We start from the raw sequence: 16,869 nt of genomic DNA, 5'->3' as shown, positions 1-16,869 counted from the left end.
TAAAAATGGCACATTTCTGAATGACACATGGATGAACAGTTTCCAGTAAAATCAATAGCAGCATTCACTTTCTGAACAAAATATTCAACTACAAAATAAAAGTAGGGTAAGACTTGACGTTTGTTTTAAATCAGAAATGGACTGAATCCTGAAATGTGGGTAAATACCAGAATAGAGCCTCACCTGATCGAGTTTTTCTCAGCTGTGAAGAGGAAAAAACATTTATTTGGTTCTTTACTTTCTGGTTGTTGTTGTTGACATGTCCGACACATATTAAAATGTAAAACATTAAAGAAAGTCTCGGCAGAATTATAATTAGGAACTTTATTCTTTTACAAAAGTACAAATTTAATAGAGATGAGCACTTTTTTCCAAACCAACCAAACATTCAAAAATTGTTAAATTTAGCAAAAATAGAAATTCTAATAGATATGTTTTTTTAGACAAAAGACAATCCCTTGATCAACAATACTGTTTGTCTAAACGCCAGCACAAACAATACGAATTAAAACCAGTCTGAGAGATGGAAAAAGATTTAGCCTCAGATCTCAAAAGGAATCATTGCACGCGACGTGAACGCTGACTGTCTCCCAACATACATCTGTACAGCTCCAAAATGTCCATTTCCTCTCCTACTGCATGTCGAAAGGGGCGATATACAAATACTCAGTACTTGAGACATAAAATAATGCCCAAAGACGGATACCAAATTTATAGCGAACTTGATTTCAAACACAAAAGTACATGAGCCAAAATGTGACATTAGTATTTTAAAATCCTTACTGCAGTCTGTCAAAGCCACCTCATTTTGAACGTATTAAAAAAAAGAAAAAGAAAAAAGGTCAACACGTACAACCTGCCGTTTCTCCACAAATAAGTTATGAGAGATCCTGCTCTAGAATCGTTGATGAAGCGATGCATATTAGTATTAGCATATTAGATAATTCCATGCCGTGGATTTGATTAAAAACAATGGTGCCCCAGGAGGGCCACGTAAGGCACCATTTCACAGTATACTTGACGCAGACACTAGTGAAACCGTACACACCTTTAACCCCGCACTGAGTGTGCGAGACAAAACTGTCACTGAATTTCAAAAGACCATCCAATAGGATGAAAGACAGTCAGTGTTTTACAACACAGAGTTTCTTCATTTTGCATAAATCAGTAACAAAAAAAAAACCCATAACATCCACACGGATCCTCAGACTTAAAGATGCGCTACTTATAAGTTACTAAAAATACTCCCGACTCGTTAGACCACTAAAACCAGGAACTTTGCATTCACATTTCCAGTGTCTCTATTGCAAATGAGGCCTTCGGTTAAAAACAAGTCCAGCCGCTATTTATAAAACAAATCTCAATCTCTATCCTGAAACGTAAAACCAGTCCGAGTTCAAGTTAATGAATAAAAAGATCAACATTGCTCAAAACGATGGCTCATTAATCCAAAACAAAGGGGAAATAAAAGCATAAAAGGGTGACCCGAGGGAGGGGGGGGGGGGTTACGTGGTGTCCACAGCCGCCGGCGGATTTTTCCACAACCTTCTCATCTCCAGAATGCCTACGTTTGGAAGATTTACAGCAACGTGCTCGTTATGACACAAAGAGTACATGCCACAGGTGAGTCTCAAGGCACGGGCCGGAGATGAATGCGGAGAAGGAGAGGAAGACTTGAACATATTACTGAGAGTCAAGCAGGTGGAGTACCATTAGCGTCTCGCTGGATCAGTGCTACTTCAGGAGGGCCTTGTAGAGCAGCATGGACCTGGCTGTGGTTCGCTCCTGCTCCAAGCAGAAGATCAAGTCCCTGAGGTTGACCCGGGTAATGCGCTGACGGGTCTGCCGGGCCGAGGACGTGGAGGATGAGGTAGAACCGGTCGCTGATCCGGAGGAGCCCGCAGGAAACTGAAAGGGAAGAAAGAAAGAATTACAGGAAACATTTGCCAAGCCTATGACTGATGATAGACTGTTGCTACAAATCACAAATCAGTCAAATCCTTTATTTAGATATTTATTTGTTTGTAATATGATTTTAACAATTATTTGGTGAAAAAGCCTAAAACCCTTACACATTTTAAAAAATGTCAATTCATGGCATTAATTTTTTTCAATTGTCCGATAACAGGTAATAATAAAAACTTATTCTCAATGACTGAATGAAAAGATCGGTGTGTGTGTGTGCATATATATATATATATATATATATATATATATATATATAAACTGAATAACTTTCAAAGATGAAAACATTATTTCACATTGGTGCTAATGTTTAAATATTTTCAACCATCTTATTTTATTAGGTTTTCATTAAATTTAAAACAGTAGGAAATAAATGGAAGCCTGTTTTTTATTAACACCATAAGTTATTTATTATTATTATTAAAAAAAAAAAAAAAAAGTTATAATGTTAAAGTCAAAATCTAAGATATGTACTCCCAATTCTGAAAAAATCTTTTTCCCATCAGGAGTGAACATTATAAAGCACAGTTTTGATAAAGATAAGAGATTCTGACTCACATTTGTGAGAGATAATTTTGGCTAGACTTTAAGTATCTGACAGATTCAATTAGGTGTTTCGTGTGAAATGTAAAATTGTAATGCTCCATTATATTATCACCATTATATATTTATTTTCATTTTTAACTTAGAATTAGGTTAGATTTTTTGTGTGTGAACATACAATAGTACAATAGTTTTATTTTGATTTTTTTTGGTTCTGATTTGTTTCGTGTTTTCTTAAGAGTCAAACATTCAAATCACCCAAAATTAAAGTCTTTGTGCTACTTCTGAGCCAAACCAGCCCAGCCTTGCATTGATTCCATAATGCAAGCATTTTCGCAATAAAGACCTAGCAGTCGTCAGAGATCCCCTGGTTTTTGTGCTTTTGTGTGTTTGTCAGCACACCTGCACAACATGTGATCATCTGTTCTCAGCTGGAGGCTAGAGAACCACTCCTCTCGCCCCGGGCAGCACACTTTTGATCTCAACTACAGTATCTCAAAGCACTTCATCTTAAGACTGCACTCAACAAATGAGTATAAAAGCGTGAGATCAAACTCCAAAGTCTCATAAAAAAAAACAAAAAACAATAGAGTGCATTAAAATCAAGTCATGCGAACGGAGGGCTTGCGACCAGCCGTTGCCACATTAAGATTATTTACACAGTCCACCTTGAGGGAAAAGACCTTCCATCTAATTTCCAGGAGGAAGGTGGCATGTGTATCGTATTCAGCAGCCGTACAGGGGGTCTATAGCGTGACATCAGGCGGCTGGAATGAGGTTAGGGTCTCCAGCCTTCGCTGAATACTAAGTATACGTGAGAAGGTGTAAGACGGCCCCCGGGCACAAAACACACACCACACCCTACAGAAACAACCTGCAGCTTTGTGGGATCTATATCACCCTCATACATGCTCTTACACACCCTGAATGATTCCCACTCTCACACACACCCTGGGCTGGCAAAGCTCACGACATGTTTACGCGGGCAGGTCGCTGCGCGGTCTTGTACGTCGTTAATGTTAAGTCATTATTTAAAAATTGTCAGGAACACTTTAAGGGAAGAATGAAATGCAAAACTGAAATTAAAGATTAATGCCAAAATATTCACTCATAGCCACACCCAGAAGAGACCGTTCCAGGAAGTTTAGTACGAGCGATCGAGTGACAGTAAGCCTCTGGTTACATATTGCACACACTTAAATAAACCTGAAATCAATGCCGAACACTGGATGCCGTATGTGTGTGCGGAGACGAAAACATAAGCTTGTGATTTCACATCCGATGCAATGCCACGCAATAGTCAACAAACACTTCTTAAAAACAGACCGGCCGCTTTTAGCGATTTCAAATAAATGGGTCAATAACATGATGCTCATATCTTGGATATTTTAATATCTTCAAAATGTAACTGATATACAAAGAGTTGAATCTTTTTATTCTCAAGTACAATTCATTTGATATTTTTTGAAAAAAAAAAAAATGTCAGGTAGGTAAAAAGGCCCTGTTTTTGTAATAAAGAAAAAAGACTTTTAAAATGGAATTTGTGAAAGATAAAGCATGTAGTGCAACCAAGCATTGTTGCTATTGTTAACTACAACTATAAAAAAATGTCAACCTTTGTGTAATAATGTCATGTGACTCACCAAAAATCTATAAATTCATTAAAAATACAAAGTATGTTTTGCAAATGTAGAGTCAAAAACATTGTCTACATTCTAGTGCTGTGAATTGATTAAATCAATTAATCTATTCCAAACAAATGTTTTTTTTTTACATAACGTGTGTATTGCATATATATTAATACATGTATTTGGAATTTTTTTACATGCATTTACACATTTATATTACTTTATGTGTGTGTGTGTGTGTGTTTACATTCACACTTACATTTTACAAGATAGTTACACCACATGACATGAATCATTAAATTGAAACTATAAATGAATACGGAGCACATTAAGAATTTGCAACCTGCTTTAAACGTTATTTTTTTGGACACTTATCACTGACCCATAATAAAATAACAAAAAGCTAAGCAGACATTATCAGTAAAATAATTTCTTTTTTAAAATAAAAATCCAATATGTAACCACCTAAACTCTAGCCTTTAGTAAGAGACAGTTTGCTCAACTCGACACTGCAGTACAGGAAGACAGCGTTTCACAGTTAGCATGTGTGGGTGAACACGCTCAGGGCATTTTGCCACTATCCTAGTGGTGCGTTAGAGATGGAGCTTGTTAAGCCTGCATAAATGTGTAAAGATATGGATGAATATATTACAGATGTGAGCATTAACGTGCCCCGGGCACTGAGAGAAATGTATTTTTTTAAACCACATTAGCTGTGGAGTGGAATGTGTAGGGTGCACAAGCTATCTTTTTCGAGTGTCATTAGGGTTAAAGTGTGTTGTAAACCCTTGAGTTGTGTTTGTGCGTGTTCGCTGTGTGTAGGACAGCAAACACCTCCAGAGGAACTGACTCCAAACCCTGAAGAGATGAGGCAGCTTACACTTGTAGGTTTCTGAAAGCCATGAATCGAGCAGAACGGCATGAAACGTATCATTCAACCAGACGTAAAGGTCTTAAAATTTTCAAAACAAGCACAAACAGCGTTGCTCAAAGGTTCCTTAAAATTGAGAAGCCCCTTCAACTCAAAGTGACCAAACCACCACAGAGAAAAACCTCTCCAGACAAAATGTGGAGGGGAAAAAAAACCCTTATTACTCCACCTTATTCCTCCAAACGACTGTGAGCACTTCTGGCCTCTAAAGGTTAGAGAGTGCCTGAGGGTGCTGTGTGTCTCCAGCGTTTGGGGAAATGACTCGCCTTGCCTCTGCACGAACACAGCCCAGTCTCTGCAGAACTGCCGCCCGGGGCTACGCAACCCTGCTCTACTTCACTTTAACCCTATACTAGCCAGCTTTTTGATGGCGGCCTTTTACTTTGATCCAGGACCATCTAACCTTGTGCAATTATAAAACTATGAGAGTCATGGCCAAGTTTCAAAACAGGTTGCTGTTCCTCAAAGAAGATCAAAAGTTAGGGACACAAATGCTGTTAAACTATAACATTTTTTACTGGCATTGATGTTACCATGAACAACCTTTAACATTTCCAATGGTCCTTTAGAGTGAATAAAGGTTCTTTAGATAATTCAAATGCTTTTACACAAAAATAAATAAAAAATAGTTCTTGCTGCTAAAAAAAAAAAAAAAAATAGCACAAGACTGTGGTCATTTTTCCAGCCCATTTACAACACTATGCCAGTTTGTGGTTTGGTATGTATTAACCATGGATTAAATCTGTAAACTAGTTGACACTACACATAATTAAAAAGTCTTGCTTTAGGGAAGGGGATTTTCTAATTAGAGAAATAGTGGCAAAGCTGCAGTTCCTTTGCCTCCAGTAAAGTTGAGGAGCTGAGGGGCAGAGCTGGGATAAAATCCAGGCCTGCGGCCCCAACCAAAACACAAGGCTTTGTGGTGTTCCATCATTACCTCACCACATAATTAACTACAGACACAACAAAATGTAGCATAATGTATGCATGCTAGTCCAACTGATGAAGATACTACCACAAACCCTTAATCAACCCTGAACCCAAATGCTAACAAACACTTTTCAGATGGGTTGTTTTCTTCAACCTTCAGTAAAAGAATCAAATTGATAACTTCAATCACTAAAGAATGTAAAATGCAGATAAAACTAGATGCTGTGAAGACAACTGATGTTCAGGTTGGTTGCTATGACCTTTCTTGTGTGTTTTTAATGGTTTTACCATGTTGCTATGTAGTTTTTTTAGGGTGCTTTGGAACCAAATAACCATAGGAATACCTTCTTAACTACGCATATAAATGATAAAGTAACAGCGAATGCTTCTAAAATATAAATAAAACATTTGTTCTAGGTGTTTTTTTACCATGTTATCTGTTTGCTAGCGTAAATTTCTTGGTGGTAGCTTACTACAATATCAATTAAAAAGAACCCACCTCAAGTCTCCAGCATTTATCAATGCAAGTTCTCAACCTGCCATTATAGTTACTAATAACCATAGAATATATAACGAATGCCAATTCAAAAAAAAAAAAAAAAAAAAAAAAAAAAAAAAAAAAATCAGCCTCAGGAACCATTGGAAAAATCTTGAAAGCAATGCAAAAGTGCGGCATGTGTGCCAAACACTTGGGTCAGAGGATGTCAAAAGATGCCACATACTGTGATTCATCTGAGCTGTGGGAGTTGACATCTCCTCTAGACCCCTCCAACACAGTTTTTTTTTCAGGATTAAGCATAATTCAAGTGTCTAATTTGACACTCTGGCAACGCAAGTCTGTCGAATTTGTGTGGTAAATATCCACGCTGCAGATTCACAACTATTCTGCACACGTTTTAGAAACAGCATATCCCTTTCTTGCCCTCTTTCTCTCTCTCAGCACAAAGAACCGGGATGCTTCAGGCAGCACTTGCGGGAGAACCAACATTCTGCCTACATCTGCCTGCAATTCAAACAGCTCTCCCACATTGTGTAGCCTGTACAGAAAAACAGCACTTGTCAACAGCTTACATGGCTACAAGGTACACATTAAGCTTGAGGGCAATGCTATACAAACACACAAAGTAGCTCAACAAAGATTGTGCTACGATGGTCTTTAAAACACTCTCTTAGTTTAGAGTGGAGTACAAAAAATGTTCCATTTAAAGTGGACAGATTTGTGTCTTGCAAATCTCTCAAAATAGGTTGATATGACATTTCATTTAGCAACGGAATGGATGTAATATACATAAGGTTGTGGTTACGTTACAAAAAGCAAAAACGCATGTGTTTCAATCCAGAATAAACAACGTATAAATGGCAATAGTATGAGCTGTAATGGTAGTTGAACAGCTTGAGGGAATCAGGAGGGTAAGCCGAGATGGTGCCAATACCCCTCTGGCTTCTACATACACAGAGGGTCATTGCGGTAATATGAAACAGATTATTTACACAACCAACCAGAGATCACTGGGAGTGGGGGAATAAGAAAACGTAAAAATAAAAAAATTTAAATTAAAAAAAGTAAACGCTGGAAATCCAAGACCACAATGTTTATAACCATTAAAATCCACAGCTGTTTTTACTCTTTAAGCTATCAACATATCTGCACTCTTTTTCCTTAATTGCAATTTAATACAACTATAAATAGCATATGGAGAAATCTACAACCATAAATGTAAGAAGAAATAAAAATCAGCACTCACAATTGTGCTACATTGTGTACAACACCAGTGATATATGTAAAAATAACTCAAATTTTATATAAATACAAATATCACATATAATGAAAATAAGATAAACAGAACTGAAGACATTCACAACTACAATGTGTATACCAAAACAAAATGGCAACTGTCAAAGAAAATTACACGACGTATATAAAATAGAATGACAGCCATTTGATTTCTCTTTTATCAAGTAACGAACGCCATTGAATCCTTGGATAAGACCGAGTGATTTGCAGATGTGTTCTGGTTAATAAACTCCACTAAGATTTACATTTTAGGTTTAGATGCTAATGCTTAAAACACAGATAGAGATCAGCCTGTGTGACTTATGCGAGGTTGTAACTTGTTCCAACTGATGAAATGGAGTGCGAATAAACTAAATGCAAGGAAGGACACGAAGAAACGGGAAGGAAAGAGATAGAGAGAGAGAGAGAGATAGAGAGAGAAAACGAGAGAGAAAGGAGAGAAGTGGTAGAGTACGACTTGAATTTAATATTTCATGATTGCCTGAAGGATTTTTCACAGATCAATGTGACTCTGTACCCAAGCCAGTGTCAGCCAGAGAGCGTCAGGAGAAAGCAAAAGAGCGTGAGAGAGAGAGAGAGAGGGAGAGAGAGAAAGAGAAAAGTATGAGATATATGGAGTAAAAGACAAAGAAAAGAGTTAAAGAAGGACAAGCATAAAAAATTAACGCCAAAAATGCGAACAAGAAAGTGACAGTGAAAGAAATATTTGGCTCATCGGTTCAGGAGACTGTTAGTCTTCTAAACACCAGTGTGTGTTTGCTCCATGAGAGATACACCCTCCACTGCCTCTGAGCCCGTGGGCTTCGCCAGAGGCACACATTACCTCCGTTAATGGGTTTCCATTTGAGCAGCAGAAAGGAAGCCAATAACCTATCCACACTAATGGATTAGTCTACATGTAGGCAACCTCTGCAGCTAATCTTGGACCAACTGTTTCCTTTCTTCACAAAACAAACAGAAGAAACAAAGGATGTCAGCATATGTGAGAACAAAAGTGAAATTATGGAGGTAGAAATGGCCAGTGCATCCAAAAGGAACCTCCTTGTTCTGATTGGCGTCACTCAAGCCAACTTTCTCAAAACTCTTGCAGTTGGAGGGAACTTGGTGAGTGTTGTCCTTCCACGGCCATCATGAACCAATAAACTTACCATTTTAATTAGCGAAGATTAACAAGGGAGGTAATTAATTTCTGAGATGGGCATCTTAAAAGCGCCAAAGGCTTGACTTTGTTGACGGAGCCGAATGCTTTTTCATTGATGTGGGCAAAATAGAGGGGCATCATTATAAGCTAGTGAAAAGCATGCACTTGCATTCTAAAAGAGTCGATGGCTGGAAACGTTACTCTTTAAAGGGCTATTGTGATGTTATTATTGGAACTAAATGTAGAGCCCCTTATTTGTCTCACCAAACACCCAACAGAATCTTCATTAGCCGTTAACAGGTACATAGAAGAAAGGGTGCTATTCTAGGAGCGCCTACAAAACAACACAACTTGGCATGTCTCAGGCAAGCTAAACACGAACTGATCATGAAAACTGAAACGTATGGAAGGGCTGCCACTCTGTAAGTGCAACAATAGATGCTTCGATTGGAGAAAGAACACCACACAAACCCCAGAGCAATGGGGAAAAAATTCAGTCTGACGAGTCGTGATACAGGCATAGTTAGATGTTACGTTTGAAGCCAAGATAAGGTCAAATGCATTTACAGTCTGCCCAAGTTGCCAATCCGAGCATCTTCGAACCATCATGTGAAGTTCTCAAGCACAGTAGGAATAGCAAATTCCATCTCATTCATCCTTCAAGGCACTTTTCCTTATGGAGAATGATGTAATATTCCACTCCTCACACTTCAAGAGTTTTCTAACAGTATTCCAAGAAGAACTGAATATGTTCTGGAGGCCCTGCTCTTCATTTGATCACAGCTACATACTGCAAGGGATTTTCCATTTTGTCAACTCCCTGTACAAACTACAGCAAGTCCATTGAGTGTTCACTGACTTCAAAGCTTTCTATTGTGTGTTGTGGGTCAGATTTACAAAGAAATATTTAACGTTTATAAAATCAAAATAAATAGCATAATACACTGAACATCACTGCAATATCTGGCTCCAATACAGGATAATATTTCTAACATATCTTCAGTTGAATTTTACCTGAAAACAACAAGACCGCAAATAGCCCTCCAATTTAAAATCCTTTTCAGTCTTTTATCTGGGTCAAATAAATAAACCCAATTTGACCTTACTAATATATTGGATGAAAAAATGCCTGTCAAAGCAAGAGTTGATCAATATAAAATTAAGGAAAACAGAACACATCATCACTCTTACAAAGCCCTAACCACTAACAAAGACCTTCCTCTTCTTGCAGTGGTAGCCTGAGGTCAGAAAGAGGCAATTTTTGGCATTACGTTATTCCACGCAACCCCTACAAACTGATAACAGACTCTTCATGCTCCTTCTTATCATGTCAAAACACATGCAGATAACCCACAGATAGCACACACAAGACTCATCACATCACCGCGCATGAAAAAACACTGGAGCTCCAATCAACCGGCAAAATCTGCCACAGGAAACAAGAGAATCTGTGTGAATTTTATATTAATGATATAGCAAACCACAAAGATAAAGCACAATGTGTAGGCCAAGGTGAAGGCATGTAGAGACTGAAAATGCAAGTCTACTGGGAACCTGAGGAACAGACATCCAAACAAGAAAAGCAATAAGACATTTATTAGATTTATGTTAATAAAATTACAATCCTGACAAATTACTTAACCGAATAGAACAAGAGTGCAAAAAAAAGATTAGAGAACAAAGACTTTCTGCACATAATATATTACATTTCAGTCTTTTCATCATGCAATAACTTTTTTTTTTTTTTTTTTTTTGGTCAGTGAAAAGTTATTATATGGCTTAATATTAAGTTGAATAGTGCTAGTCCCTGTTATGTAAAAGAGCTCTGAACATTATGCAAATAGGAATGCACTGATATTTCTCAATTCAATATTAAAATTCTAGTAACATAAAATTAAAAATACAAAATTCTAAAGATCAAAATCAAATGTTTGAAATACTACAAGTGAATTCAGGACATTTTTACAACTACTGAAACATACACCCAAGCAAAAACCGGGGACATGGTTCTATAAAACAGTTGTTGAACTGAAGGAGGATGATCTCAATGTTTTGTTAGATGCAGCTGATTGTAAGAAAGGGCGGAGTTTATGTAGATGAAATGACTGGAGTCCAGCATTAGTCAAAGAAAATGTTCTTTAGTTTCACCAGAAGACCAAGTTATAATATTTTTTTGTAATTAAGATGAAAAAGCAGGTGCGTGTTAGATAGCAGCAAAAATACACACAAGAATGAGGAAAATTAGACTACAGTCGGTCTATATCATTAATAAAATGTAAAAATTATTGATCTACTGTGTGTCCCTATCGGCAATGTGTCTTTGAAGTTTAGAACAACTTGAAGGTGAGCAAATGATGACAGGATGCTCATATTTGGGTAAATGTCCAGTTTGACGATACATACTTAAGAGCACACTCTTAGTTCAATGACTGGTAATGTTTAAACTCCACTGCTGAAAAAGCTGAGCTTTGGTAGTGCTCATTACTGGCTACACATTTCAATCTGCCTTTGGTATTCCATGTCTGCCCCCACGTCCCCCTCCCTCCCCCATTCAGTCTCTGCCCTCTGGCCGATCTGGCAGAGGGGGAGATTTTAATTGTGGCTATAGAACTCTGCACGGTTCTTTGCCTGTGAGCGAGCCCTCACTTCAGTGAGTGAGAGCTTGCTTTAGTGATATTGGGTCCAGTCCATCCCTTCAGGCAGCTTTTAATGGCCCTCTCCTCTCTTTCATAGCCGGGACTGAGATTGTTTTCCATGTGATGCCTGTTAATTCTGCTGCAGGGAAGGGCAACCGTATATCCATCTTTCTTTTTTTGTAGGAGAGATACATTTCTTCTTGCTTTCAGTCTCCATTTTTCCTTCTCACAATACTCGCTTTTCTCGACTTGGGCCGAAAGTTAAGACCAACGTGTTACACTAACGGAATGTATGTGGACCGAGAAGGTGCTTGTGGTTTGGTTGGCATCAAGAATCACTATAATTCTTCCTATAGCATCCACACCAACACACTAACATTATTATAAGAACAAAGTTAAAGCGATAGATCACCAAAACAATTTTAATTACCGTATGATTTACTCCTCTTCAAGCCATCCTAGGTGTACATTACTTTCTTCTTTTATACGGATTCAATCAGAGTTACATTAAAGTACTGGCTACTTCAAGTTCTGTAATGACAGTGAATAGAGAAGGGGCTGTGTTTGAGATTTTAAAGCCCAAAAAAGTGCATCCTGAAACGAAGCGATGTGTAAAAGTAAGAAAAATATATTTAAAAATGTAATCTCTAGCTTTTGTATGACCTAGACACAGAGTAAATTTCAGTCAGAATATGCTAGTCTCAAGTTTTATTTACAGCAATGAAAAAGCATGTGAAGAAGTGAATTGGTTTCTATATATTGTCAATTTTATTGGTCTTAAGACAGATGACATTTATGTTTTTGTACAAAAACATATCGTTTCACTTTAGAAGGCCTTTACTGATCACCCTGAGCCATGTGGAGTACTTTTCATGATGGTTGGATGTACTTTTTGGGCTTAAAAATCTTGATCTCCATTTACTGGTATAATGGTATAAAGCTTGAAGATATTTTTAAAACAACCCTTGGCTGTATACATCTCGAAGAAGAAAGTAACATACACCTAGGATGGCTTGAGGGTGAGTAAATCACAGTGCAATTTTCTTTTCAAGGTGAACTATCGCTTTATATTTTAACCATCTGCCACTTTAAAATGTTGTTTTCCAAGCAGGAGGAGTTCTGATTGGCCGATAATGTTTTTATGATACATTAGCTTAAAAATAAAAAAAGTATAACTTTGCACCATTATTATTAGTTGTGGTGTGGACTAAGCTATTTTAAATTTAGAACCGATCCTTTAATGTGAACAGGCCTTAATACTCTTTTCTCAGCTGGTTCACTGGCATCAAGAATCATGGCGATCTTCAAAAAAATATAACAGTAATAATACAAGAAGTGTACCAGACACAATACAAAAACATCTTCTCTTCCTCTTTTTCCACATGGATTGTTTCTCAATCCGTTGTCCTTTCCGTCCCCCTGGCCTCAGGACTGGGATGAACATGTTAATATGGGCTGCCCATGTTAGGACAGCTCAACTCTGAACCCTCATGTGTGATCTGCCCGCAGGCTCAGTCTGGTATGCAGGCCCACAGGAACTCAGCGGCCTTTATTACAGCGTGCCCTACAACTCGCCCTTCAGAAACGTCCTCATCACCTGCCCTTGTGACTAATCTACCCTCGAGCGGTCCTGAAGGGCTGCCCTCTGGCCTAAACGCTTCATCAACCCAAAGACAGACGGAATAGCAATCAAACAACAAACCGCCTCGAGGGCGTTGAGGCCAGACAAAGAGCAAGCAGAAAACGCCACCCTTTACTGAACTGCTGCAAACAAGAACTCAAGTATTTTATCCCGATGAAGATCCCCGCAGAATGACACCGCAGGAAGCTTTTATTTAGAAGCAAACGGGGAGCAAGGACGAGGTATTTTGCTGTCAGGACGCGGGGGTTGGGGAAGAATGAGTGGAGCCATTATGACATGGCTGCCTCCCGCTGCGGGCCATGCTGCCCTTCAGGCACATTGCTGTGGAGATGAAATCTCTGACTGGACCCTTCAGAGCAGGCCCAGCCATGGACCCCTGGGCGAAGACCGACCCCTTTAGAAAAGTCATATTCACTTTGCTCCACATCGAGGGGGTGTGTGTGAGCTTCTGCGCACGAGTTGGGAGGGGGCACCGCCGAGGGCAACGTTGAGTTGGATGAGAAAGACAGAAATGATGGGCTGAAAATGAAGAGAGAAGACGTCTCTTTGCCTAAATTCTGAATGTGTGGGATCCAAATTCTCCTACCTGTGATCCCAAAAATTCATCTGCGAAAGCATCAGGTTTGCTGATCTGTTTTAGTTATGTTTTATGTGGGTGGATGAAGGTAATCCATAGTGAAAGAGGTCGGCAGTGCATTCATAGAGCAGAAATAATGCTTTTATTTGGTTATTTATGCTCTCCATAAAGGGACATTTAGTGCCCTTCACAGCAGCAGATTGCTGAAATGCAAGTAAAGAGAAGATCTAAGCCATGTGGCGGGTCATTAGAACACAGCTCCTACTGTTATTGTTGATAGTGGTAATGATCGTTTATGTGCGATATCGTCTGACACGTCTCTTATTGATAATATGCCATGGGCAGCAGCATGGGAAGACAGTATTTACACAGAACTGAAATGACACTGGCCTGATTTACTAAATTAGCAAAAATAAGCCTTTGCTCAAGCAAAAAATATAGTGAGCATGTGACTGGTTGGGGCATTTATTATGGTCATATATTTTTATCTTATTACCATAATCTGAGAAGAAAATGTTATAGACGGGAACGCACTGATAAATTAATTTTTGTGTTTGTGTTTATTAAAAAAGAAAAGTAAAAAGAATAGCTTAATTAAAAAGAATAACCTTAGTGTCATAATGTGTCTTGAAACAAGTTTCTTGCATTCACAAAGACAGCATTTATATAGAGAAAATGTTTAATTGCAATATTTTATATTATGATATGGAAGTGACAGATTGTTAGATTTTATAAAAAAGATAAACCGATGAATAGAAAGTTCAGCATTAAAGCATTTATTTAAAACAGAAATCTTTGTAACATTATAAAGGTCTTTGATGTTATGTTTTTTTGGGGGACAGCATTTAAGGACCAATTGTAATTAACTAGTTGCTTTCTAGCATATATATTAATAACATATTGTCCATTTATCAGTACTAATAAAAACACATTAATGCTTTATTCTGCATAACCACTTTTTAGATCACTTAACCCTACTCAAAACCTAATATCTTAAAAAAAAAAACCTGATGCCATATATATTTTATTACAAAATATATATGGCAAAAGTCTTAGCAGTTTTTGACAACAATTGCAGTTGTCTTTATTCCACTTCATGTTTCTATTTTATGTTATGGTTGTAACATGAACCATCTTAGATCGTTAATTTTGTTTATAGCGTCGACTGGCTTCTTTTTAATCCCTTTATTAAAGAATGATAAGACTGCAAAACCTATGCAAAAGCTTAAAATATTGCCAATGACAATCTTTGAGATTTGCTTTAGTATTTAATTTTTGGAATGCCGCTGGATTTGAAAAGTCCTTTTTGACATGCTTTAATCTACTTGAAACTTAGTATGGAGGTCCATATAAATAAGGGCCCGAGGGTCTTACCTCTGCACCTGCTGAGGCCCCAGGAGAGTCAAGCTTGCGTTTCTTGCGGGGTCCGATGGCGGCAAGGGCTGTTAGGTTGGCATCCCGCTGTCTCATCTGGGCGAGTTCCTGCTGCTGCATCTGAATGGCAAGAGCATTCAATCAATATTAACTGCATGAACACTGTATCAAAGCCATTCATGCGAAAACAGACAATTTATACATTGTGTAGGTCTGTGAATAACAAGTACCCAAATAAGCATTACCGTGTATCACACTCCCTTACTTGAATTATCATTTTCAAATATTTGTATGCTGTGTATTTTACATTCATTCCAAACTGCCCCGAAGAGCTCTATAGAGCAAATGAAGCTCCGAACATCACGCGTAGCTTCAATGCAGCAAATAACTTAGAGCTTTTGCCGTATCTGGGTGCTTAATTCAATTTCTTTCCACGAGAGAACGAGGGAGAAAGTGAGTGAGTGTTTGAGAATGAGAGAGCAAGCGATTTTCAAAAAGCACAGCCCGCAGGTAAAGTCATCTCACCCTAGCAGGCAGTGACAGAGCCAGCCATGCCGGGAGGGGTGTATGAGGAGGGGGCTGTGCGTCCTCTGTTCCCCCGCTCGGAGTGAGTGCTGCCGGGCACAGAATGCAAAGAGAGTCCTCACCTCTCCTCACCCTGACACTCACACCACTGTGGCCGTGAACTCACAAAAAAAACAAAAAAAAAAAAACACTAGCAGCAAGAACGGCTTTGTGTGTCATCGACGGCCCCATTAGAAAGTGTGTTCATCGAGCCACAGTGGCCGCTGGACTTATGAAGTGAAGTGGGGGAAATGTGGGAACAAAACATTAGAGGTGGGATACAGGACAGATGACGTTCCGAAAAGAGATTCCCAACCAGGAGGAACTAGAAACAGTTTTATTTTGCTTCCCATAAAAAAAGGGTCTAAACTGTTGCTATAAAATTAGAAGCAAATAATTCCCTAAAATATCCTCATAATGCTGAAACGTTTTGAGAAAAAGATTTGAGCTCATGGAAATTACAAAAGTAGTCAATATTTTTGTAAATATAGACAGTGTGTGTGTGTGTGAGACAGATACATATACATATGTATATGTATGTAAACAAATGTTAACAAATGTAAACATCATTATTTGTTTTATAGCAAATTTTTTTTCAATATATTAAATGATAAAACATGACCTTATTTTACATACAGATCTTTAAAAATTCGTTATAATAATAATAATAATAATAATAATAATAATGTTATATCTAATATAATGTGATTTATTGTGAAGAAATTTCCGTTTTTGTGTCAGCTGATAAAGGGGTGTGAGTCCTACAGATGACAAGACAAAAATGATTGTATCACTGTTTTCCTTCTGCAGGAATGACGTAAATCAGTCGCAGAGAAAAACATTTCCATTGTGTATGTAGATTACTTTTAATTGACTGAATTTGTCACTTGTGCTGCTAGAAACAATTTGTCCAAATAATTGCGCCTCCCGCCCCTCCTTTCACAAATACAAACTAAATAACATAATGAAGAGGGGGAAATTGACAAACCGCTAATTCAAGGCAACGTTTACATGCTAATTAAGTCAGGGTTATGCTAATAGGAAGGGAAGTCGTGCACATTGCATGCACACGCATGGATGCCCCGGAGAGAGCGAGCTGACACGTAAACACGGCCAGAGCCACCGCTGCATGTCAGCGATCTG

At 38.2% G+C, this 16,869-nt stretch overlaps 1 protein-coding gene across 2 annotated transcripts in view; it reads right to left on the bottom strand.

Annotated features, from left to right (window-relative positions):
* Window positions 1-306: 306 nt before the first annotated feature.
* si:dkey-219c3.2 (transcription initiation factor TFIID subunit 4) overlaps window positions 307-16,869 on the bottom strand; it is a 33,808-nt gene continuing 17,245 nt past the window's right edge. For both annotated transcript variants that reach the window (XM_043227619.1, XM_043227620.1), the window contains exons 13-14: window positions 15,163-15,282; window positions 307-1,908 (exon numbers count right to left, since the gene is read on the bottom strand). In XM_043227619.1, coding sequence (XP_043083554.1) covers window positions 1,735-1,908; window positions 15,163-15,282 — 294 coding nt within the window. In that variant the 3' untranslated portion in view covers window positions 307-1,734. The remainder of the gene's footprint in view (window positions 1,909-15,162; window positions 15,283-16,869) is intronic.

The sequence above is a fragment of the Puntigrus tetrazona genome, chromosome 25, assembly GCF_018831695.1.
Source record: "Puntigrus tetrazona isolate hp1 chromosome 25, ASM1883169v1, whole genome shotgun sequence".
In the NCBI taxonomy this organism is placed as follows: domain Eukaryota; kingdom Metazoa; phylum Chordata; class Actinopteri; order Cypriniformes; family Cyprinidae; genus Puntigrus; species Puntigrus tetrazona.
The sequence above is the reverse complement of the archived record's forward strand: the minus strand, read 5'-3'. Positions and strand labels throughout refer to the sequence as shown.